Source organism: Corvus cornix, chromosome 10 (genome assembly GCF_000738735.6).
Source record: "Corvus cornix cornix isolate S_Up_H32 chromosome 10, ASM73873v5, whole genome shotgun sequence".
Taxonomy (NCBI): domain Eukaryota; kingdom Metazoa; phylum Chordata; class Aves; order Passeriformes; family Corvidae; genus Corvus; species Corvus cornix.
The window spans coordinates 2,304,117-2,329,027 of record NC_046340.1 but is presented as its reverse complement, the minus strand read 5'-3'; the positions used below and the strand labels follow the sequence as shown (position 1 = coordinate 2,329,027).

At 39.3% G+C, this 24,911-nt stretch overlaps 1 protein-coding gene and 1 long non-coding RNA gene across 3 annotated transcripts in view; one reads left to right on the top strand and one right to left on the bottom strand.

Moving 5' to 3' along the window:
• The first annotated feature begins 41 nt into the window (after nucleotides 1-41).
• LOC104683997 overlaps nucleotides 42-24,911 on the top strand; it is a 53,198-nt gene continuing 28,328 nt past the window's right edge. The window contains exon 1 of the long non-coding RNA XR_005602768.1: nucleotides 42-8,959. This is a non-coding gene — a long non-coding RNA (uncharacterized LOC104683997). The remainder of the gene's footprint in view (nucleotides 8,960-24,911) is intronic.
• The window catches only part of SLC12A1 (solute carrier family 12 member 1), a 43,457-nt gene continuing 24,337 nt past the window's right edge, over nucleotides 5,792-24,911 (bottom strand). For both annotated transcript variants that reach the window (XM_039557627.1, XM_039557628.1), the window contains exons 15-26: nucleotides 23,492-23,591; nucleotides 23,296-23,407; nucleotides 20,664-20,804; nucleotides 18,715-18,821; nucleotides 17,756-17,838; nucleotides 15,360-15,503; nucleotides 13,356-13,487; nucleotides 13,012-13,123; nucleotides 10,512-10,598; nucleotides 8,788-8,923; nucleotides 6,746-6,813; nucleotides 5,792-5,978 (exon numbers count right to left, since the gene is read on the bottom strand). In XM_039557627.1, the coding sequence (XP_039413561.1) occupies nucleotides 5,843-5,978; nucleotides 6,746-6,813; nucleotides 8,788-8,923; nucleotides 10,512-10,598; nucleotides 13,012-13,123; nucleotides 13,356-13,487; nucleotides 15,360-15,503; nucleotides 17,756-17,838; nucleotides 18,715-18,821; nucleotides 20,664-20,804; nucleotides 23,296-23,407; nucleotides 23,492-23,591 (1,358 nt within the window). In that variant the 3' untranslated portion in view covers nucleotides 5,792-5,842. The remainder of the gene's footprint in view (nucleotides 5,979-6,745; nucleotides 6,814-8,787; nucleotides 8,924-10,511; nucleotides 10,599-13,011; nucleotides 13,124-13,355; nucleotides 13,488-15,359; nucleotides 15,504-17,755; nucleotides 17,839-18,714; nucleotides 18,822-20,663; nucleotides 20,805-23,295; nucleotides 23,408-23,491; nucleotides 23,592-24,911) is intronic.

Below are 24,911 nucleotides of genomic sequence, written 5' to 3'. Positions count from 1 at the left end.
ACGCGATTGCGGCTGCACGGGCGGGCGGGGCGCGGGCGGTCACGGCGGCCTCAGAGGCGCCGCGGAGCCCTCCCCTCCCCTCCCCTCTCCTCTCCCCTTTCCCGTATCGCCCAGGCGGGGTGGCTGAGCACGGTGGGCTGCTCCGCGGCCTGCAAACAGTCGCTGTCCTCCCACAGTCCCAGGGTGATTAGGGCTGGAAGGGACCTCTGGAGAGCATCCAGTCTAATCCTGCTGTTACAGCAGGTCGTCTTAGAGCAGGTTGCACAGAATAGTGGGATAAAGAGACTCCTTCAGAAGTGGTCAGGCCAGCTCTTGTCGATGCTCTAGCTGGGAAAACCTGTCAGTGGTCGGTGTGCTCTGTTCTGTCTCGGAGCAGAAGACTCATATTTTCACTGTCTTTCATAGTCTCTGCATGCTTGCTATCCTATCTATGATGTAATTTCCCCCATATTGTTTCTGTATCTATGTCTTTCTACCCATATATCTATCTATATATCGGATATACAGATACATTCTACAGGACATATCTATATCCTTGGGAATAGGGAATTTCTGAAATTCCCCCATAGCTCTCTGCTGTGGTCTGAAAAGACTATCCCATTGGATTCACAGTTTAAAAACTGCCCCTGGTGATGCTAATGGATGTATTTGACGCTTTGCAAAATAGCTACAGACTGCTGGATTCTTTTTGCTGGTCTAAAGTTTGTCAAACAACTGTTCTTTGTGATTTTTTTTTTTTAAAACTCTATGTGATTGTCTCTTTGCTATGTTATGTTTTTTAAATGCAGCCAGATGGCAGTGAAACCTTTACTACACATTGCAGTTCAGTTGTGAAAGGTATTTTTAAGAATGTCCCAGTTTGGGCTTTCTTTTATTCCTGTTCAGTATTTTCAGTCTAAATGGTATGCACTGTTTGAAAGAGAATACGTATTGTAAAACAGACCCTGTGAAAAAACTACTTAAAATATTTTATGGCTTCTGATGTAGGCTATCCAAAAATCGAAGTTCATAGGAATTGAAGTTGTATCCAACTGATACCTAATTGTAAATGTTTACTTATACAAGTAGGGCTTTACAGAGTTTACAACTGCATCCTGCATTATAGTGTAGAAAAGGACCAATTTTATGAATGGCCAGGCTTGGTGAGGCAGGCTGGGTTCTAAACTGTGCTTAAGGTAGCCTGAAAGCCCATGAACAATAGAGAGGAGGACTCATCCAAAAATATTAAGGAGAAAGGTCTTAGCTGAATGACACTTGTTTTTTTTCCAGGTCTTTACAACAGGAAAAACCTCCCCAACCTTGTGCTGGAAGACTGGGCAAGTTTACCTTGGTTCCGGGAATGTGTAGCTTACTGTATAGATAGTCAGTCAGCCTTCCTGCATTCTTGATCGCTGATTAGTGCTGCTCTCCATCGGGCATTTCCTCCTGACTTTGAAAAACAATACTGAGATAAACTGAAATCATCCGCTTTTTTTCCTGGTCTGAGAGCAGGAGTGGAGGCTGCTTTGTTGTGGGGTAATAGCCACAAAATTCTCCCTACTGAAAAGTTTTGGTGTTAAAATGAGGATTTTTATTAGCAGAAAACCGTGGCTTTAGAAGAGAGATTTCCCACCCCATTCTCACTTAGAACAGCTGTCTCTTTCACAGTGATTAAGGTTTGTAATTTAAAAAGGCTGTTATCATGTTGTGTGTTCGTAATGAAGCTCTGTTTTTGTGATTACATGTTTGCAGTACAGCGTGGGGGCTGTAGAATTTTGCCATTGCTTTTTACTCTGTGCCAGACAACCTTAGTGTTTGATTTTGTTTGACACTTAATTTCCTCTGATGAAATTCCAGCAATGGGATGACTGTGGGTTATTGCACTTTTTGTTTGTGGGGAGTGTGAGCTGCAACTCGCTGTGTTTGTTTCCATTTTCCTTGCAGAGTCAAGGTCAGTGTGAGATGTTCCCCTCAGCAATGCTGGCCACACGGTCTCGATGGGCTACACAGCTGCCGAGGGGCTGTGTCCTAGGTACCAGCATGAACAGATGTTTAAACAGTGGCCTGACTTCTGCTGAAGCACACTTGCAAAACCTTGACTTTCCTCGGCTGTAACTTGAGGGGTGAGTCACTCATTTAGCAAAGAGCTGCAGCACCTGAAGGTTATTGCCCTGCTGCCAGGAGTTGCAGAGGTAGCAAGGGAGAGAGAGCAGGATCTTGGAGTGATCCACACTCACTTCGTTAAAGTGCAATGACAGCCAAACCACCAGAGGCAGAAGGTTGAGGAAGACCCCTGAACTTCAAGATGGAAGTGCTGCAGGTTACTCAAATTCTGTGTTCCCTGCTTTGCTGATAGGTCAGGGACCTCTGCCTGAGGGAAGGTGACAAAGAGCTAAGGGGAGTTAAATGAGTCAGTAGTAGCTAAAACTCTGTAGCTGTTTGCCCCAGATGTACAACTGCAGTGCTAATTCCTGTTACCTGGTGACGTCTCTTGCTTGTAAACTCCCAATCAGTTGCTGAAACTGCTTTCGCTGAAAAGATCTTGAAATACCATACCGCATGGACTGAGAGAAAAAAATGAGAAATGTCTAGGTTTTCTGTATTGCCTGGTCAGGAAAGCTTTTGTTAGGACTCCTCGAAGATGTAATGAAAATTGCAGAGGTTTAAGACTGAGGAAATTTCCTATGCTGGTGGCTGGAGCTTTGTACGTTGTATTATGAAGATTGAGTGGAAACTCCTTTGAGTGTGAAGTAGGATAACAACATGCTCTTTGCAGTGTAGTTGCAGTTGTTTCTCCTCACAATGCAGTGCCTTTTTGGTTAGGTAGCTTTTCTACTTGCCCTGTTGGGTAGCTAATTTAAAAATGAAATAAAGAAATGATCCCCTCAAAAAGAATCTTTGTTGGGGACTGAAAAATTTAGCGAAAGGCACATTGGAAGAATGCTGTTCTGGACAGCACAATCTGGACTGTGCTTTAGGGATATGTAATCAAGATGGGCAACTTGTCAGTGGTTGTAAAAAGATTGAAGGAAAGTGAAGTCTCTGAACTATGATGAAATGCCTTCTGTGATACCTCTTGGAGCTCCACTAACATTGGGAGGGAAAGGTAAGATTCACTGATTGGAGGAACAATAGTGGATCATTTTAACAGGCCCTTAGGCACAAGCTTAGCTGTGCAGGATGCCTAGGCTTTTGAAGAAAATTCAAACTATTCTTTGTTCTTGCTTCATAGCAGTGGTATTTTCACACTTTAATGTCCCTGGTCACCTTACCTGTGCTTGCTTTTGTCGTGGCTGATCAAACCCAGGCTAAATTATATAAACTTATGGTAGTGTGATATAAGCGAAAAATGTGCTAGACAGCATTAGAGCTGTATTTTTTCCTTGAGATTTCAAGCATGTAATTAGAGTTTAGTTACTAACTTGATTAAAATTCAGCAGTTGTTTTACGGATAACTTATGTCAAGAAGTGTCTCTTACAGAGTGGAAAAGGAGGGAGGTGGACTAACAAAATTTTGCAATCTAAGTTGCAATTTAAGATAGTCTGTAATTAGTATGCTCTCCAAATTGGTCCACACAAATTCAGAAATCATGGTGAGGTACAGGAAATAGAAGATGCTAGGAAAATACTTAGTCTAAATTACTTGTGAATTTGTGGAAGTAACACCTTCAGGTAGCTAAGTGCTGTTGCATCCTGAGTTTATCCTATTACACTGTTGTGTGGATACAACTTCTAATTAATCACTGTCGTGCAAGCAAGACATTTGATAGAAATGTGTATGTTCGTACTTAGTTTTTGATGACTTTATTTAGAAGGTACCTCTTGGGATTTATTGTTGCAGTGCCCACAGCAGTGTGTTTGTGAGAGAGCAGTGTGAATAGTACTGAAAGTGCCGTTGCTGGTTCACTTTGTGCTCATTCTCTTTTTGGATCTGCTTGGGTCCCCCAGAGCAGTTTGGGTCAATGTTCCCTATAGATTGAGAGTTACAATACTTGGGAATATTTAGGAAACAATCTCCAGTCATGTATATAATTAAAGGGCTTAATAGAGGTGTATAATTCCTCCAGGTCCTTGTGTAGATTGTGATAAGAAACATGCAGAAGCCTAAGTGGAGCCTCCCTAAAAGCTCTGTTTCTTGGCATTGGCTGGGTGCCATTCAGATTATATCTGTGTGCTGTGTGAGGTGGAAAGGATGGTGACCATTACAATTCTACAAGGAACTGGAAGGACCTGGCAGCAGATAACAAGCTCTGGTATCACTGCTGACATCACTGTGAAGGATGAGAATAATCTCCTTATTTTGCAGGTGCAGAATGTGAGCTTTGGTTTGCTCAGAGTTGTGCAGGAAGTCTGGTATAAGGAGGAAACTTCTGTGTAATGCAGTTAGATTGTAAAATGATCCTTCAGTCTGGTTGTAAATGTGTAAGAAGCAAAGGAAGAACATTATGAGAAAATATCAATATTTAATATCCTGCCTTTAATAGATGGAGAAAATAAAGCATGGATTACTGGGCTACATTACCATGTTCTGCTGAATTGCTGCTGTTGAACTCAGAAAAAATGTGAACATCAAATATTTGTCATTTTTTGAGATGGGAGTGCTAGATCCACCACAAGTTAAATTCTAATAATTCAAGCAAGATGAGGCCTGCTTTAAAATACACATTTAGTGAAATTCAGGGCTCCTTGGCCTTCATGAGGCATAGATGTTAGTTGATCTCTGCAAAGGAGTTGCAAGACTACAGAAAATAAATTAGCCATGTTCTGTGATGGTCTTTAATTTAAATAATGCTTACACATAGGATATAGCTTTACCCATTAAAAAGAGAAGCTGCTTTTCTTGACAGCTAAAATTATAAAGCACCATAATGTTGCAGAGTAGAAAATAGAAAAATTACATAACTTAATGGATTGCCTTTATTTTAAGTTAGTGTATAATTAATATTATTTAGAAAGTCAAAAAAGAGAGAAATCTTTTATATAAATCAAAAATAAGGCATTCAACTCAGATGAGTTTTTTTTTCTAATCACATAAATCACTGTGCATTTTGTCCCAATGTATAATGTCAGATTGTATTAGCCCTAACATTCACAGAAAACATTGTCAGAATATTTAGTATTTTACTAATTTTTTTGTGAAATTTACTTAACACATTTAATTATTTCAATCACAAATTCCATTGTATGTCAGAGCTTGGAAATGCATTATGAAGTCTTTTAATAGAGTCCATATTTTTATATATCTAATTTTTTTGTTTGTCACTAAATTAGAAGTGTTTGAATTAATTTAAATTTGCAGAGCAATTTAGGTAAAAGCATCTTAATTTGGCAATATTACAATCAAAAAGCATTGCATGTATTCTACTTGCATTCTATCAGTTTATCACTTATACCTGATGGATGCTGTAAAGGTTTTTGTCTCACAAGTTGGTGCATTTCATTTTAATCCTACTGTGTGCCCATTAGCAGCTATGATAGTGCAATTTGAAATAATTCTTTATCAATTTAATGATTTTTGTATTATACCAGTTAATTCTGGCTTTCTACGATAAATATCAAAAACTTTTTCAATACCTTATAAAATCAGAAGAATTTCTTCTTTGTGTGCTCAAAATGTTTGCTGTCTCTTTTGACATACAGGTAGATTTTCCTTCTTTTGCCTGTACTGGAGTGTAACACCAGCAGTAACCATGTACAATTTTTGTCTAATTCTTTGCTGTGTTGCTTTGGATTTTTGAAAAATTTTCTGTCAATTATTAAAGTTTTAGATTTGTATTAAATGAGTGTGTCTTTGATAAACCATTGCCATTAAAAATGTAGCTGTTGGAATCAAGCATGGCATATTCTAGGCACTGATGTTTTTCTAAGAATAGAAAGTCAGTACATTTTTGTGGTTGCCTCTGACCATTAAGACTGGAGGAAGGTTCTTGGAGAGAATTTCTAGCCAAGCCATGTACAGGTAATCAGACACTGCTCCTTTTCTTGCCACAGGGAGGCTTCTGTTTAGGCAGAGGGAAAAATAAAATTATGATTTTGAAGGCAGGAGTAGCCCAGGCTTCTCACTAAATACTAAGTAGAAACATCACTGTTCATATACAACTCTGATATAATTAGACTACAAGATTGTTTTAATATCATAAGGCCTTAATTTGCAAACCCTTGCTCACTTGATTGTACTGGACATGAACTGCTTGTGATTGTAGCCTTAAACTGGTAAAGAATATTTTTGGGGTCGTAAAACACACACATAATATGATTTTTTAAAAAGGATAAAAATACAACACATGCATAGTTTTGCAGTCCATCAGCTTATTTTCTGATCTGAAATTACTGTGAGATGAGAGTTTTAAAAGATGGGTCAATTTATGGTAAGCATTACAAGCTCACCAATTTTTTTGAGACTGAATTAATGGAACTGTAGAGGTTTATCTATGCATCACAAGTGCAAGCTAATTTATTGAAGCTGTGTATAAAAAACGTTTCTGTAAAAAAAAATCAATTCTGGAAAGGGCCTTTTTTTTGGGTAATTTTTTGGTGGCCTCTTTTCCTTTATACAATTGCTTCATCACCAGGAAAGATTCATATTCAGTGCAGTCCCAGAGAACCACCAGTCCAGATGCAAGTCCTTCAAAAGGTACTTAAAAGATTACTTTTGTGCTCAATGAATTAATGAATCAATGAATTAACACAAGGGTTTCTGTAGCTCCAGTTCAGAATCCCATTACACATTATTCTTAGAGTTAGAATCAAAAATCTTGCAACTCACAGGACAATGAGGTTGGCTGCTCTCGAATGCTCTTGTAAGAGTTCATTCAGACGGACTTGGCGATAACTCTGGTTAAAACACAATAGGGAAAAGAAAAAAATCAGTCAGGTCAGTGATCCTCAATTCTGGTGTCTTACATACCTCTGCACTCCCCTTGTCTGCAACATTTTCTGCTGTTGATTTGGCAGCACTGGAAGCCAGGTCTGCTCTGGGGTCCAGAGTGATAGCAATGACAAAATATGATGCTAAGCCACACTTTTTGATTAGTATAGTTACATTAGGGCCAGAGTTGTTCATCCCTGTGTAAGGTTTCCTGGGGATAGGGATTATTTTTGTACTGTACTTTATGGTCAAGCTCAGGCCCTCAAAATTTTTATAACTTAACAAGTCACAGGGAACAAGAGACCAGGGCAGGTTTGTGTAAGATAGATGTATCTTAACCGATCTTGTAAATTACTTTCTCTTTCCCTGGAGAAAGAAGAAAGCTGGTTTTTCTCCATTCAGACCTTAAATTTTCCTTCTATACGGAAATGTCAGTGTTCTTTTACATGTTATATAGGTAAGAATCCTCATAATGTAGCCAGTTGTTACCTCATGAGAATCATCCTGTAACATCACCCTTTATCTGTGCTGCCAGGTTTTTCTCTGTTGAATTGTAAATGTGTTCTAATGTCCTCTGTAAAATTCCCAGAACTGCCTTACTTCTGACGATAAGGGTCATATCTTTCCGGATGTATAAGCTAAACTTTTTGTTGCTGTTCTTGTTTTACAGAGTAATTTGGCATTTTCATATTGCTGACTCTTTTCAATCTATGGGGAGTTTTTTTGGTTCCTTAGTTAGTGACCTTGACAAGACCAAGCTTAATCATGTATTTTCTTTCTGTTGTATCCTCACTGGTTCTGCATGCAAGTGTCTGTGATTACATTCCTGTTTTCTTTTATACTGAGATGTTTTAAGGGCTCTGACTCTCAATTTTTGATAATTTAAGGTGAGAATAATTCTAAGGTTTTCTGCCCATAGCTGACTACTTATAACCTTACACTGGTTATCAGCTCCATGAAGAGGGTAATAGAGTGAGCAGTCAGTCTGCTTCCCAGCTGCTGCAGTTAGTAGTATAGTGTGTTATCTTAAATCATCATTGATTCCTGCTGATGTTAATGTGTCAGGCTGTGACTTCTGGCAGCTCTGAGCTCAGAGTTGCAATCCTTGCTCTGCTGAGAAAGTTACCAGCACCATAAAATCGAGATAACTAAACTGCCAATGTACTCAAGTTAATTCCACAGGAACTATAACTAAAATTGCTAGATTAATTCTCTGGGAGTTACAGGAGAACTTGTCTCTTAAGGGTGAAAGAGTTTGCAGTATCCTTTTGTCACTGTCCTGATGAAGCCTGGTGGTTCATTGGTAAAAAGGTATTTTTCCAACAAGTTTAAAGAGCAGACTGGGCTGTAATTGATCTAGTGGATCAGCCAGCATCAGCCTTGAAGTTCCTCTGAACTGCAGGAGACCTTCTGCATGGTAGACTGGTTTAGTCTTCACTCTGCCACTGAGGTAAGAATTCATGCTCACCCTTGCCTTTGGAGAACTTTCTAGCCTTAGTTGAAGTGTCTGGATTCAGTTCTAAATGGCCCAAAGTGGTGAGTGTTTGGAGCTGCATCCTTTAAGAGATTCAAGCTGCAAAACAGTGGAGCCATTTAATAAACCTCTCAGCAGACCCAATTAGCTCAGGCTTAGTGCAGTAACTGTGTGGTGTCTGGTTCAGAGGTGGTTTTCATCTGGCTGGCTTTGATGTGGGCAAAGCTTCTCATCAGCCTGGAAAATGCTGTGTAAACATGCCAAGGTCTGAGGGAGCTCAATAATGCAATCATAACACACCTCTGCAGTGTTTACAATATAAATCCAATCTGTAAATATCAAATACAGGTTTGAACATGTCATGTTTCTAATTCCATATCTGGTATTTCAAATTTTCTTACTAATCGCTTCAAACATCTGGAGGGTAAGGAAAAGCACATAGGTAAAAAGGTAGGTGAGGCTTTACCTTCTCCTTGAATGCTTCCAGCTCTGCATCTGTAATTTTCCATGGAGTCTCTCGCTTTAATTTCTCAGCAGTTGTTATATCTTTGCAGCTTTCATGGAGGCGATACGGTTCAATCATCTCTTCAAAGAATTTCCAGCTGAAATAGGAATTACAAAGGAGGCCTTGCTGCAGGGTATGAACTCACTAACTTATTTCACAGTCACTGTGTATGACAGGCCTCACTGATAATAATTATAGCTGAAAAACGTGCAAAATCTTTAACTATTCTTTGCTACATTGTGCCCCAAGTTATATTTGTGCTGCTTCTGTATGTTTGGGTTATTTGAGGATAATTTAAAGGTTATTTGAGGATAATGAAACACTGCATTTAGCAGAGAATTTTCTGCATTGTCCTGGTTCTGGCAAAAATACTGAAATGAGTTTTACAGTAACTCCAAGCTGCAATATATTGGTTACTAATATTAACAATTAATATGGGTCTCCTCATGAATACTGAACTTTTTATTACTGTTTCAGCACTAGCTGGACCAATCACCTCACTGATATGGTTTTACTGATGGTTTTAATGCAGTGGATAAACAGGTGATACAAATTGCCTGTGACAAGGGGCTGAAGGAAACACTGTAGGTTGTTTGCTGTACGTGGACTCTGAATTGTGTTCAGATTTTCTCTCTAAATTTCAAGTTGTTTCTTGAACTTTTGCATCTTTTAATCTGGAGAATCTTATTGTCCTTCTGTACTTCCTTGCTTGCCCATTGTTGAAAGTTTCTACCATCCCACAGAGACCTCAGGGAGTTTCTTTTGTATGGATGTGAGTGTATTTCTCTGAGCACTTTGTGCTGATAGGCCTCAGTGTGAAGTGCAGTGGGAGACTGGGCACAGGCTGGCCTTGGCTCTGTGGCCAGGAAGCCAAGAGATGGGTTAAAGGCCGTGATATGCAGCATTTAGTGTTGCTGTTGCTAAGTTGTCAGAGTTTGTCAACATCCTTACTGGCTGCTTCACTATGTAAAATAGTGATAATCCTCTTATTATTAATCAAATAGATGGGATGCCAGCTGGAAGAGAGCTACAGTGGTCTGTCTAGCAAGTGTCTGGCATAATATTAGCTTGTTCAGCTCAGATAGTGCTGATGCAGCAAATGTATGTGGTTTTTATGTTAATGCCAGATATTAATTCTTTTTGATAACTTTTATTTATGTAAAATCACTACATTGTACTGAAGAAAAAAAAAAGACATGTATTGCACAGTGCTTTACATAATTAAAAGATATGTGAGAGATCAAGAGGGCACTGAAAGGGGACTTTAGGTATGTAGTTATAAAATCTTTATATTCTTTAGTTGCAACCTAAATAAATGTCATCATTTAATAACATCATTAAAGCCATCATAAAATGTCTGTTAAATCTAGTGACTCATAAGTATGGTGTCTAATTAGTCTTTACGACATAAAGCAAAAGACTACACATGGTTTTGACCCTTTAAGCTGTGATTGTTAAAAGGTTCTTTTCTTTTTCCTGCTCTTGGTACTTAGAAAATTATTACAATCAAATGACACTGTTATTTTCTGTGTTGTGTTTTGGTTTTGTTTTTTTTTTTGGTGTTTCGTTTGTTTGTTTGTTGGTTTTGGTTTTTTTTTTGTTTTGTTTTTAATGTTCAGCATAAAAGAAGTAAGCTCTAGGTAAAGGCTGACTGCTAAATAATGGATTTTGGTAATGCTTCTTACCTCTCTTTGTTGGGCTTTATATTGATATCACAAATGATATTAATATCAGCAAATTTTATTCTGAATTTGCTTAGGAGTGAAGCCATCCTGAAAACAAAAGAGGGAATGTTTTATCATTGTACTTCTGAGTGCTTTGTATCAAAGAACACTTGTAAATGAGTTAGACAACTGCATTTTATATCTTATCTTTAACTATATGACAAATTACTTTAAATGCTTTAGTGTTTCAATTTCCAATTACAAAACTGGATTCATGCGATTGCTGTAGCATAGTTCATTTAACTGATGATCGATGAAAGTAGCAAAAAAATGGAAATTAATAGCAGACAGAGGGCAGGGTGTTTACATTTTGGGAAAACAATGGTACTTTAAGTATTTCCAAAGGCTTGAGTTATAAAGGAAGAATATTCAGTATACAGTAGGGCAGAATTCCCCAGTACTTACAGAAGGCTTCTGTTCCTCTGTTACTGTCAGAATGCTGTGGATGGAGTTTTACAATACTGGTAGTACATGTGTTGGTGAAAATTTGGTCCAGAAGGTTGATGTGCAATACTTAAAGAATCTTTTTCATCTTTTTTATTTATTAATTTATATTGATCTACTCACATGTTGTCTTTACACATGTTCATAAAAGAAAATACTTTGCTTTTCTGCCCCAGTTGGCAGAAGGAATAGTTTATAGTTTTTTGTGTGTTTGTGCTGAGGATAGAGAGGTTTAATTAGGTCAGTTTTGCCTTTGTTTGAACCATGGTTGGGGTCTTGTGATTCTTCCCCACACCTCCTTCTCCCACCTCCTTTTTTGTTTCTATTTTTGGTATTTAAGCTTTGGATTTTGAAAAGGTCAGAGAATTCCTAGGAGCAAACCATGGTAGAAATATGTGTTTGTTTATGACCTGAGAGTTCACTCTTTTTTTTAAAATATATATACACACATATATATAAGAACATACTGCTTGTATAAATCCTGGTGTCCCTTGCAGAAATCCTTATTTTGAACATGATAAAGAGCAAAACCTCAGCTTCTGTGGAAAGGTTTTTATATTTTGGGAATTACATGCTAGTAAAAGTCCAGTTAAATTTGACTTCTGAATTCAAAATACATGGCTGAAATTGTACTTGGATGATTTTGTATTAGGTCTACCTAGGGAATGGAGGAACCACCCAGCCCAGATTTGTCTCTTTGAAGGCTTTTGCATGTGGCAGGTATATCGTGTTTTGAGGAAAGCTTGTGTTTAGGTAGCAGTACAGACACATACTGTTTCCTTGGGGACAGACTGGGTCTTTGTCAGCTGTCCTGATCATGCTGTTTACTGTGGCCTTTGTGGGACAAGCAGTGTATGCAGGTGTCAGAACTGCCTCTGTGGAATCTATCATGTTTTGACAAATCCCATTTGATGTCAAAACTTCCTACTTCCAGCAAAATCTGGTGACTAGAGGGTCTAGGTTCATGAGCCTGTTTACAGTCCTGAACAGCCAAGACTGGGCAGACTCTGGACAGGGAGCAAAGAACATTTCCCAGCAGGTCCTTGAGCAGCCCTAGGGTGTTTTTTACCCAATTGTAAGGATAGTTTGTACAAACACTTGTGAATCTGTCCTGCAGAAGTACATTAACCTTAGGGTAATGTTTAAAACTGACAGAACCACAGAGCAGCAACGTTTGCTTTGTGTGTTCCCTTTTGCTTTAAGGGAATGTCCTGTGGCAGCTGTCTTTTCAAGGTGCTGTGTTGTAATCCTAGTGAAGCAAGTGATTCTAACTCCTGTCCTTGCACCCCTCTCACTTGCTTCCCACTGGAGTTTTGGCTGGAGATGTTGTTAACTCTCTGCATGGTGCTTCTGCTCTTTGTTAAGCAGTCACTGACTTTCATCCCAAATTGAGCTGCTTCCACTGGTGGTGAAATGGCTGTGCCTCCAGTGTGTAAAGTGCTTAGGAAGGAAAGGTCCTACATACAGTGGTGATAAAAACAAGTTTATATTAATACCTTTCATTTGCTCAAAGGCAAATGATGATTATGAAGTCTAGACTTTTTAAAAAAATGCTGAGTAAAATCAACTTGGCCTTAAAGTTGATTAACTTGCTCTTTAACTTCTTTAAGTTTTACCACAGTTAATCACATTTATGTGAGCTATCTGTCTATGCTATTTGCATATGAGAACTTCATGTGCAATTTCACTTCCTGTTACCTGGACAGTCTCATGTAAATCCCATAAAAGTAATTACATTCTCATTACAGAGTGCAGACCACTCTTCTCAGAGAAGGGAATATGAGCTATTAATGGGAAAAAGTGCTGGATGTGAGTTTCCTTTGGTAATCACCATTTGCAGAGCCTTGAGGGTTATGCCATAAGCTTAACATCTTTCAATCATGTACTTTTTTTTTTCATGCTGCCCACAGTACAACAAACCAGTTGTGCTGGAAAATTCCCACCTTCCTGCTATATGCATTATATTCAGCATCAATTCAAACTCTTTAAACAGTGAGACAAATAAAGTTATATTTACACTAGTTTTTCTTCTTCAATCCTATTGACTTTTCCTCCAGTGAAGATCCTTAATTTACAATTTTTCCACTTCTTCCTGATAGTTAGAATGTAAGGAATTAGGATTGTTAGACCTGGAATAACATACAAAAATGGAGGAGTCTCAAATTAGTGCATTGTATGGTAAAAATTCCATCTTTCACTTCAGCAGTGTTGGATGTAACTTAGTTTTAAAACATTTAAGCGCGACATAAAATTTCCTATGTAAGCTTAATAAAACCCAGTTTTATGCAACTTCCCAAGTCCATTTTTGTATTTGGTAACAGAGAAATCTCTCTCCTTGTGGTTCTTACTCAAATTCCTTACCTCCATCATCGAACAGCCACCAAATGTCAATTGTACCTTTTCCTTGCTTCTTTTTAAATTGAGTGCTGGCTTCCAGCAGCCTCTGATTGAATTCACCCACATGCATTGACTGTATGGTGTTAATGGTGCTCTCTGTAATGAGAAAGAAAAAAATGTGGAAGGATGTCTGATAAGTGAGGCAATAAGTAGCTTTAGGGAGCCAAATGGAGGGAAAGCTTCAGGAAAATGAACTGTTTCTGACATAATTGCTATACTTAAAATCGGAAAAAAAAGGTACAGAATAGATGCTTTGGACTTCTAATGTTTCAATATGCACAGAAACCAAAGCTTGTGTAACACATTGTCACTGGATTGTAACATCTTGAAAAAGGTTACCTGATTATTTGTTCTCTGTCTCTTTTTAGTTAATGTAAAATTCACTGGGGCCTTAAAAAGCAACTGGGAAATATCTGACAGATTGTAGAAGTAAATATGTAATTTTGCATCATTTCCAAGCTCAGCTGTCTTGTAAAATAGAGAGGTCCCTGAAAGGCACAGTCACAGTGCATGAAATGAGCTGGTGGAGTACAGGGTGAGCATAGGTGAAGCTGGAAGTCGGAAAACACAAGCACGTATGGCTGTTTGCCTACGCTGACTTGGTCACTGCTAATTGGAAATAAATTTTGATTCTAGCTGGTTGCTTGGCTGGCTTTAAAAGATATGGTCTTGACTCTGTACTAACAATACCTTCTCTCATTCCACCTTTTCCTGCTTCTCTTTCAATGATTTCAAAGAGACGGTGTCAGAGCAATATTCTAAATGGAACAGACAGGCTTCTTTAGAGGTTTTACTCTGATCTGGTAGGTTTTGAAAATGCTTTGTTTGGTTTTCCTCTATTTCTGGAGTGTGTACAGGATAGTTATAAAGGAGTTATTGGCTTTCCTCTACAGTTCTAGCACCTCTGCTGGAAGATGCAACAACTCTGGGGAGTATGAACACAAAAACAAAACAGAGAGGAGAGGCTATTTATTAACATTATCTAATTTAGAGAGCCAAAATGTGTAATATGTATTTCCTTTATGCTCAACTAAATCAAAAAGGGAAGTCGAAACAGGGGTACAACACTTCTGGTGGAATTGTCATAAAAATATTTTCTATGGAAACAAAATAAACTGAAGTCTGCCAGCTGAAGAATAATGGCATTTTATGTTCCTGGTCTGTAGATCTTCCTGGTACCTGTGGGAGTTGCATGCACAGCCAGATGTAATAGTGTCTGCAGGTGAAAACTCTCAAAATACATGTCTGTGTACAAGTATGGCTTCAGGTGGGTCATTACCAGTACAGCCTAGCCGTTGTGAAACGAGACCTTAAATTGGGTCTGCATCATTTTACTATGTCTGAAACGTCATATTGACTTCATCACCCACACATTTGTGTTAATTAGTTATTTGACAGTATGCTGTGTATGTACTTTCAGTACTTTTAGCACCTTCACTTGTGCATTTTTATGAAATTATGCTTAGAATATAGAACAGTTGTGCTATTTTTACCTGGTTTTCAGCTGTGTACTGAGTGTGTGTGTGTATGTTAAGCAAAGTAAGATTGCTTATTGTGCATATGTTCCTATTTTCTTTAGAGAGGAGAAAAAAAAGCCTCACTTTAAAACACCCTATTAAAAAGAAAAAAACAGCCCCAACCCCTTCCAACCAACTTGTTCTGTATTCTTCCAACTTTAATAACCATGTTCTATTTTTGACAAGTAGAAGTGAACATCAGCTGAGCTGAGAAGTTTATCTAGCAAATGAGAGGGAAATGCTTGTGTTGTAGGTAGCATGTCCTATGAGCAGGGATGCCACTGTGCTGCATTACAGGGTTGTGGCCACCACGGTTTGCACAAGGGAGGTTCTGTCCCAGGGGCTTCTGTGTGGCTCAGGAGTTTTTGGCTTGGAGTAAAGTCCAGTTTGCATATTGGTGAGAGTGTGATGCATTGAAAGGTTGGGCATAGGTTGTCATTTTGGAACTTACCCTTCTTTGTTTCATGTTTCGAGATACTGAGTGTGCTGGCTTTTTTGAAGAATCCACAGATGCCCCTTTTCCCTTCTTCAAAATCATTTTCCTTAATGGTGGCTTCCAGTGCCAATCTCTCCTGCTCCAGCTTCTCTAATTCCTCTGTGTATTAGAAAAAGTAAGAGAACTGGTAACACATTGGTATCTTTTAAATTAAATCCCTTACTGAACTAATGGCGATGATGTAATTGGTGTTGTGGTACTTTGTAGACAATGTAAAACTCCTGGGATGAAAAATTCTTTTAAAAGGCTTTTTCTTTGCAAACCAGTAGGGAGAAGGAAGCTGAATTCACCTCAGGAAGCCCTAGCTTAGGGTGCCTGTGCCTACAGCACTGGGGTGTGCCAGCTGCTCTCAGGTTGTCTCTTCCAAATCAAAATCAATATTATGACATTTTTTAGTTACATGAGATACTATTTATTGAGTTATTTTTGTGGATGTTTAGTTGGTTTCTTTAGCCAAGAATTTGAAAAGACATTAGGAAAGCTGTTTTCCCTACACTGAGGAAGCTGAGGTCTCTTTTCTTAGAACAAAGTCTCATGGTTTGTACTTTGAGATTCTCAGAAATAAGTAAGGATCCTGAATATACAGTCATTCTCTATGCTGAAATATTTTTCATGTTTTTTGAGCATTTGCTGCAAAGATGTAAGATTCAGCTAATCAATTCTGTGAACTTAGTAATACAAAAGAACAATTTCATCTTAGCAATATTAGACTTCTGCTGAGAAAAAGGTATCATGTGTTATTGAGGAATGTATTTTGGTGAGGCACTAATTAATGTGATCCAGGCATTTGCCTGCAGAAAACTTTTTTCATAAGGAAAGCTTCTATTTGAGTAATACATGAGCTAAATATGAGGTAAGTTCATTTAAGACATCGTGTTAAAAAAGTAAAATAAACCCTCACTAGCTAGACACTAGCTAGACATGCTCTGTTACCACTCTCAGTTGCCAACAGAAATAATGTACTTTCTTCTACTTTTTAATCAATGACAGTCACGTACTTCTGATTATTAGACATGGTGATAGCCATGAACTTAATGGTTGCTCAAACTAAAATTTCAGCTTTTCTATTGAACAGAATGCTGTACCAAGTATAAGAGAATACAGTGATCATTGTTTTCCACTATAATGACTTTGTATCTGCTTCAAAATATTTCTTTGTATTTGAGGCTACTCCCCCCCCCCACCTCCCCTTAATCCTTTCTAACTCCTTTTGTCTGAACACTTGGAAAACATTTGCTCGTTTGTAAGATTGCAGAGTTGTTTTTCACTGTATTTTTACAGGTGTTCCAATGACTGTATATTTTGAGCACTCAGTTCGTGACTCGCATCAAGCAGAGATAGGCAGATCTCTCCCAGAAATCACCAGGGGGAGAAGAAAAGCTTGATTGTTTTGGAATTTTTTTCTGACTCCCTGTAGTTTTGCCTCGTGGGTCTCCGTGCACATCAAGCTGCCAGTGCAGAGTGAGTGTTCATCTACCCTTGTTCCTTAAAGGCGTCTCTGGCGCCTTTGAATTCCGCGAGGTGATTTGCTTGTGGGGGTCCCCTCGTTTGCTTCGTGCTGCCGTCGCAGCGCGGAGCGGGGCGTTCATGTGGCCGGAGGGCGGCGGGGCGCGGCGCGGGCAGCAGGCGGCAGCAGAGAGCCGCGGGCCCCGCAGCGCCAGCGCCGGGCCCGGCCGGGCTGCTCCGGGCCCACGCTGGGACAAGGGCGAGAATTGTCCTGCTGAGCGCCCAGAGAATTGTTCTGCCTTTGCCACCCAGATGGCATGTCTCCTGGAGTGCTTGTGGTATGGCGGAAGGTTTTCCCTTTCCCCCTGAGATACGCACTGCTAGCCTAAGGAAGAGTGAAGGGAAAGGTGAAAGAGAGGACTGATGTTTCCTGCGGCTTCCAGATTTTTGCGTGGGTGGGAACTCTGTGGGACTCAAGAGTTCACAGAGATGGTACCAAAAGTACAGCTTCCCATTTCCTGCCAGTCCCAGAGATACCAGGTAGGCAGAGGGAGGAAGGCGTGCCAAGACCAGGAAGGAAACATGCAGCAGAGTAACTGGTTGCTGTGGCACAATGTGATTTCACTGCTTTAGTCTGTGCCTGTGCTGGAACTGCTTTGGGAGTTGAGTTCTCTGGTGTGCAGAGCTACTTAATGTGTGAGGCTTGTACTCCTTCTGTCACTGCCAGTGATCAGCAAGGATTTCAGGCAGGATTTAAACTGCACAAGGAAGGATAAACTGTGGAAATTATGAGTGTAGGAACTATTCTAGAAACCAGATGGTGACTCTTATGAGTGTCAGTCAGAGTCCTTCTTATGCTGTGCACCTAACCAGCATAGATATTCAGCTGTCAAGTCACTACATACCTTGAACCTGAAGGACCGGAGATATATCAAATCCTTGGCTAATTCTGACGATAATTACGCCGAGCTCAAAATCAAAGGCATCACTGGAAAGAAAGGAAGAAAAAGAAGAGTAAACAGGATTTTGCATCGTGCATGTCAATGAGGAAAGCTAGTTTGAAGAGATCAGTGAAAGTTTTCACAGGGAGGGCAGACTAGGTAAAACTGCAGAAGGAGTTGCCCCAGATAAATTTGTAGTACTTAGCTTATCTTCCCTCTTTTAAAAAAAGGGTGTGATTGGGCACGGGAACAGATCAGCTATTCCAGAAATGGGTCTTTCAGACAGCACTTTTTTAGGAACTAGGTTGCCATAGGGTAATTTTTTTCTCCCTTCTCTGAGGAAATAACAAAGTTGAGGTGGGGTTTGTTGCTCTGTAACTTGCTTCAGCTTTACAAGTGAATTTTGAGCAAGCATCCATGAGAAGGCTGTTTTAAAATGACTGTTTCCTAGCTAAATCCCAACCCACAGAGCTGCTGAGCCTTAGGCACACATGAGATTTGAAGCAAAGCTTTTCCTCTGTCTCCTAGGCTTGAAAGAAGAATTCCATGATGTTCTCTTATTCCCTTAGTCTGTACATTAGGGTTGTTTTTCTCTTGAGCTCCTGCCCACTAAAAATGGGAAAATACAGTTCTGCAAAAGCACTGCTGCCAGCAGTGCAGCTTCTTTAGCATTGTCAAGCCACATCAGCTCTGATGGTGCCAGGTGTTTGCTAAGCAGATCCTACGAGGTGTGGGAAGCCAGTGAGCCTTTTTTTGATGGGCGATAACTTCAGCCACAGAGCTAGGATGTGTGAGCCTAGGTTTGCACATACTTCCTTGCATTGTTTCTACACATCAAATTCTGTGTGGAAATTAATCCATATAATTAATCTATATTAATCTAGTCTAGGAGGAGTGAAACAGGAGGTGCTGAGCTGACTTACTGTATAATGCCCACATAGTTCTCAACTTGCGTGGCAGGTGCACTTCTCCAGTCCTTCTTAAATCCAATCACCAGGGTATTTGGTTTCATTCTACCCAAGCCCGAGGCCTGACAATATTAAAACACTGCTTGAGAAGGGTACACATGCATGCTTTTACTGTAAATGAAAAGTAATGGCAAAAGATAACTGAAGTAATGTTCTGGAGACACTTACAACTAGATTGGATTTCATAAATGCCCTTCATGCTCATACCCATGCGGAAAGCAGAGAGATTAGCTTTAAATCATTCCAACTATAAATGATTTTAGATGACAGAAGTGTAGTTTTGCTAAATTAGCATTCATTTGCATTTCTTCTGACATGCTCTCATTAAAATGGTTCAATAACTTGGAATCAAGAGAGAGTTCAAGAACTGTTTGTATGCTCATTCTAACATAATGGCATAAAGCTTTTATCAGCTTCAGAATATTCAATAGATGAAGTGGGTCTGAAGTCTCTTAAAACATCTCAGATACACAGAGGAGGCATAGGCTCCTAATTTTGCATGGTTTTGCCTTGAATTTGGAAACTGTTACTGTTTCATTTGCTCTGTTCTTTTCAAAAGATTATCCAAAATCTGCTGAGCATGCTTTATCGATAAAATTATGGTTTATAAACAGGAAAAATAAATGGTTTGTCAACATATTAGTTTGCCTTCAAAACTGGCTCTGGATGCTAAAACCTGAACAAGTAAGGGAAGTCAGATCTAGATTCAGCTGACAATGTTTATAGAAATCTAATTATTCAGTGTATTGGGAACCTTCAGGAGGAGACACAAAACACCAGCTTATAAAGTTGTAACACTTGCCAATTTTTTACTACTAGCCAACAGAAAATAGGTAAAAACTGTTGGAACCTTGGTGGGTTTTTTGAGTAGCACTGTTTACACTGAAATCAGTAATTGTTGCCAATGTCCTTAGGTTACAATAATGATGATATGGTTATCCTTGTGTTTGCTGGAAGGGAATTATTTGGGGTCCAGTAGTTGACTTTGGCAGTAGTGCTTCAGTAGTAATGGAAAGGAAGAGATCATCAGACTGTAGGAGTTGTCAAAAACATCAGAAGGATCTCCTACTGAGACAATGTGTAAGCCCAAGATGAAGTGTCTTTGTGAGGCTTTTATAGAACAAAGGGATCTTTATTAATAGCATTTCATCTTGCTCAATTGTACTGCCCATTCAGCAAGTGTACAAAGAGCCCTGGTAGGACACCAGTGGGTGACTTACAGTATTTTAGCTGGCTCCCTACTGTCTCAGTTGGCACTGATATCTTTTCAGCAGTGTATTTTGTGCAAAGGATATGAATTTTCTCTACATTTTGCCTCAGTACCTATATGTTTAAATATTCATATATGTGAGATAGGGAGGGAGATGGGAAAAATGAAAACAGTGTCTCTGTGCTTTCATTAAGGCCATTTTAAATGGACTGTTGGAAATGATCTGCTGCATTCTTAGAGTAATAGAAAAATATTGCAGGTTTTTATTTAAATTACCTTCTCGCTATTTGCAGAAAATGTATATTACACATTTTCAGTTTTCATTTATTGCCAAAACATTCTCAGATATTTAATATGCTGTGTAATACCAAACAATGGAATTGATTTGAAGTGTATCAAGTGTCAGCTGCATAGACATTCATATGTTGCCCTGTAGATGCCTCTCTTTTTTCATAATAGTGTCTCGTTCATTTAGGAGAGAATCAGTCTGCCTTGTCTCACAATTCCATAGCCCAGAACTAGATCTTTATGAAGTAATCTGTGACAGAATATAAATGTACCCCTAGCATGCCCTTTCTGTCTGTAACATTATCCATATATATGTAGGGCTTCTTAACAAGTAAATAGTAATGCTTCACATAAAGGGATGCTTTGATGTACACTCTTCTGTGTGTTCTGTAAACAAAAAGCTTACTTGAAGTAAACTTTTGACTCCATCTCTGAAGCTGTCAGCTGCCACTGCTGCATAAAAGGCTTTTCTTTTGTTCTTTGTGAGCCAAGCCTGCTTTTTTTCCATGCCACTGTTCATCTCCTTAACACACAGCTTGCGTGGTCCCTGTTAAAAATGATACGGTAAAATATTATTAAGAAGGCTTTGTGTTGTACATCACACAGTGATTTTGAAGGAGTTACCTAGTCTGCTGTGGGAGCAAATGGAGGGAGTCAGAAAAATACATTTCCAAAAAGGGTCCACAGAGATTCAGCCCTTTGAAAAGAACTGTGCTGCAAACATAATTCACATTCTGTGAATTATGTGAATATTGAGAGGGCTGGGGCTGCTAATGCTGCTTAAATGCAGTGATTCTGACAGAAAGAAGGACTACTATGGATTGTAACATCTTAAAAAAATATCTAAGGTATAGTAAAGCATCTCAGAGCGAATAAAGTCCCTCCCTGACTTGACTATGTAAAAGAGTCTCCGCAGATCTAAATATACATGTCAAAGTTCCTATCTACTGACAGAAGAGAAAAGAGTAGATGCAGTACTATTAAAGATGCAAATGCCTTTGTTGCCAGTTTTCTTTCCGTGGCCATCTGGTAATTTAATGGGAAAAAATCCATGTGCATATCCAAGTCACAAGACATGGATATAACTTAAGAAGAATTTGATCCTGGCTGTATGAAGAGCTGAGAATAATAACTTGAACAATAAGGTTGAAGTTTCATTGTGGGTAAGGACAAGGAAAAAACAAGTTTTGCCCTTCTTCCCTGTCTCTCTAAGGAAAGCACCTGAAGGTGGTTTTGCAACTGGCTTGCACAATACATTTCTGCTGGCCGAGGGGCCAGTCCCACCCTTCTACCAGGTGACATCCGTGTCCTCCCCTGCTACTCCTTTGTACCTGTGGAATGTTCCTGCAGCTGTAGAAGGAATCCAGTGAATTTGCAGACTGAGGACTAACCTCGCAAAAATATTTTACATGAAGACAGGGAATAAAAGCAGAAATAGTCCCTTTTACTAGAAACTCAGACTGTTCAAACCAACATGCAGCCATAACCTCAGAGAAAAGTAAACTTTAAATCATCTTTATGTTCTGTTGTGATCTTTATTTTGCCTGTTTCTGAGCTATGTATCACCATGTTCCTGGAAAGTTTCTTGCTGCCTTTTAGGAAAAAAAAAAAAAGAATGGAAGATGTTCTCTCTGGCATGGTGTTTCAAAACTTTATGCATAGCTAACAGCATGTCAGCTTTTGAGGCAAAATGTGCTGGGTGTTACATTTATGGCTGAATAGTCTTGCTGTATTGTGATGTATATTGCAGGCTGCTCTTCAATGCGATTGCTAGGAATTTTATCATCCACTTTTTACCACAATTTTACAATTCATAAAGGTTCGTTTTGTCACACTTTTATTACCAAGGAAATCAAATTTCACTTAAGTTGCTGAAGAAATAATTAGAAAGCCCCCCCAAACAATTACAAAGCTTATACTAACAAAGTAGTCTTTGGGGGTTTTTTGTATAGACAGGAATGAAATCTCAGGTCTCCATAGAAAGTACTAACAACAGAGAAACATGCCTAAGAATTCAGAAAACTTGCTGAAACTCAACTTTAGGAAGCTGCATAGTCTCAGGATCTTGTTGGGATTGGTTCTACACTTACTGAATGCAGTGGGAAATCTAACAGTAATTATAGTAGGGGGGAATTAGGACCAGTCAATCTTTATAGATTCATTTGATTTGGGAAGAATCACGTGTGGATCTTCCGTACTCTGCTTCTGCAATGTGGCAGCATCAAATGAATTATTCCTACACTCCTGTAGAGGAATACATTATCTTGGCTGGACTGACTCTATTATCTAGATTCTGCAGCCCCATTTAGTGCCAGGAGCTGGGTTTTTTTTCTCTCTCTCAAAATTAAAAGGTCATTGTAATATTTAAAATACATTTTCTCCTTACACTACAAACCTATCTATTTTTGTTCTGTCCTAATGAGAGACTAGATTTTCATCCTCTAAGATACATAATTTGCTGTGTATTTATATCTAGAAATATACTTTGCTACTCTCTTTAGATCTCAGAAGAGCATGCTTATCCTCAAAATTAGCATTGTAACAGTTTTGGAGGAACCACCAAAAGGAGAGCTGAATTACTTGCCAAACCCCAACTCTGCAAATCAGTGACAAAGCTGAAAACAGAACCTGGGTAATTTGACTCTCACACAGTAACCCTTCAAATTTTGTGTGTTGTGTGGTTTGGGGGTTTTCCATTTTCTAAGCCTAAAATCTTTCCTTGTAATGTTTTGGTTTGGTTTGGTTTTTTCCAAACCATTTGGTTTTTTGGTTTGGTTTTTTCCAAACCATTTTTTTGGTTCACCTGCTATGGACTTTGAAATGCATCTCAGTGAGGCATTTACCAGCAGGCTTTGTATCAGCCGATAGCTTTTGTGTTTTTTATGAGAAAATTCATTCTCAGTGCAAATCTTTTTCATGGAGTGCACAGATGCCAATCAGCACCCGTGGGAACACTGTGTGCTGAGTGAGAGTGGAATGTGTAATGGAGACCTGCAGCCCCCACTGGTGCTGAGTGGGGTTTGTGTGAGTTCCCTTACCGTGTACACTTCACAGCAGATACACAGCCCGTTGTTCTTCGTGAAGGTGTGTGTGATGTCTAGCAGAGCAGGCCTGACCATAGGAGCTCCTGTTAGTGCTAAGCACTGGGGTCTGGTGGAGAAAAAAGAGGTTGTATATAATTGGCTGATGTACACATTCAGGACAAGCCATTCGAATGTTCACTGGAAATCTTACCTAAAGTTTTTCACGTGGTCTTCCACTGTGGTTAATGCCAGAGCGCTGTCTAAGGCATTAACAAAGTACAGAGCCTGCGTGGAGGAGCCCCAGTTTACTTCTGCATATAATAAAGATAAGTAATGCATATTAAACTGTGGGCTTTTCCCCACATTCTGCTGCAAAAATCAGCAATGGTGTTCTCTATGAAAAGCAGAGTATATCCTGTCATACTTCATAGATACAGACCATAATAGATTGAATAGGCTTTGCTTGTGTGATGCAGAAAATCCCATGCAAGTAAATATTTTCATTCTTTATTTAAATATTGTAGGGAAAGTTCTTCCCCTGCTTAAAAACTATTTTCTTATCTGTTGCATTAACTTTGTATCCTTCTCCCATTTAGAAAATGGACAGCCCTGAGTCATGTATGTGGTGTGGAATTTCAGGAAGGGCAAATGAAACACTAGGAAGGAACACTCTGAATTCCAGTTTGCTCTATTCTGCTGTATAGGCCAAAAATTGTTCTCCAGCCCAGTTTTGGCATATACATATTTTCTCATTACTGTGCAGCTGTTTGGTCAATGGAGACCTATAAGAAATGTCTTTCTACACTTTGAGATCTACATAAATGCAGAACAAGTCCTGTTATGCCAAGATACAAAGCCAATATTTAGTGCAACTAAGTGGAGATTTGTGTAGTCTCCTTTTCTAAGGAATATTACTTTTTTCTGAACCCTCCAGTTGTTGGTAAATTAGTGCAGAAGAAAACTCCCTCTCTTAGCAGGAGATAGAGGGCTTTTGTACACTGTCTTCAGTGAATGTGACCAAGCTTTAAGGTGGTACTTTGCATCAGGGACACTGTCAATATACAAGGAAAGGGCAGAAATCCTGGAATGTTTTTGACAATTGCCTTGAGGTGGGTGTGCTTTCCTACAGCTGATGATATATTTACAGGGAGAGAAGCACAGACCATGCCAGTGGGTGTGAGAGGGTACAGATAGGGAGGACAGACAACAGTGCAGCAATACACAGAAAAGAATAACACAGTCTCACACCAGGTGTTGCTGTCCCAAGCTCACTCCAATAAAAGCACATCTATTGCTGGGAACCTTGCCTCTTTTATTTCTTGGTTTTGTTTTATGTTTTCTGCTGCAGAATTAATTCACGTGGTTAGCATTGAAATCTGAGCCTGGGTTAGTTTGTCCTGGTTATGACTAGCCAGACTGTCTAGTCTTGTACAGCACACAGGTTTTTGAGGACAGCTCCTGTGATTTGCTGAGCAACTGAGTGGTTTTTTTCCAGCAGTAAAGTGGGCCCGTCTGTCTTGATTTACTGGGGAATTGTAGGGAGGTGCTGGAGGATGATCAGTTCATGAGTAATTCATCTTGCATTTTTGTTGTATAATGGGCAGCAGGTTTACGTTTTGAGTCAGGACCCT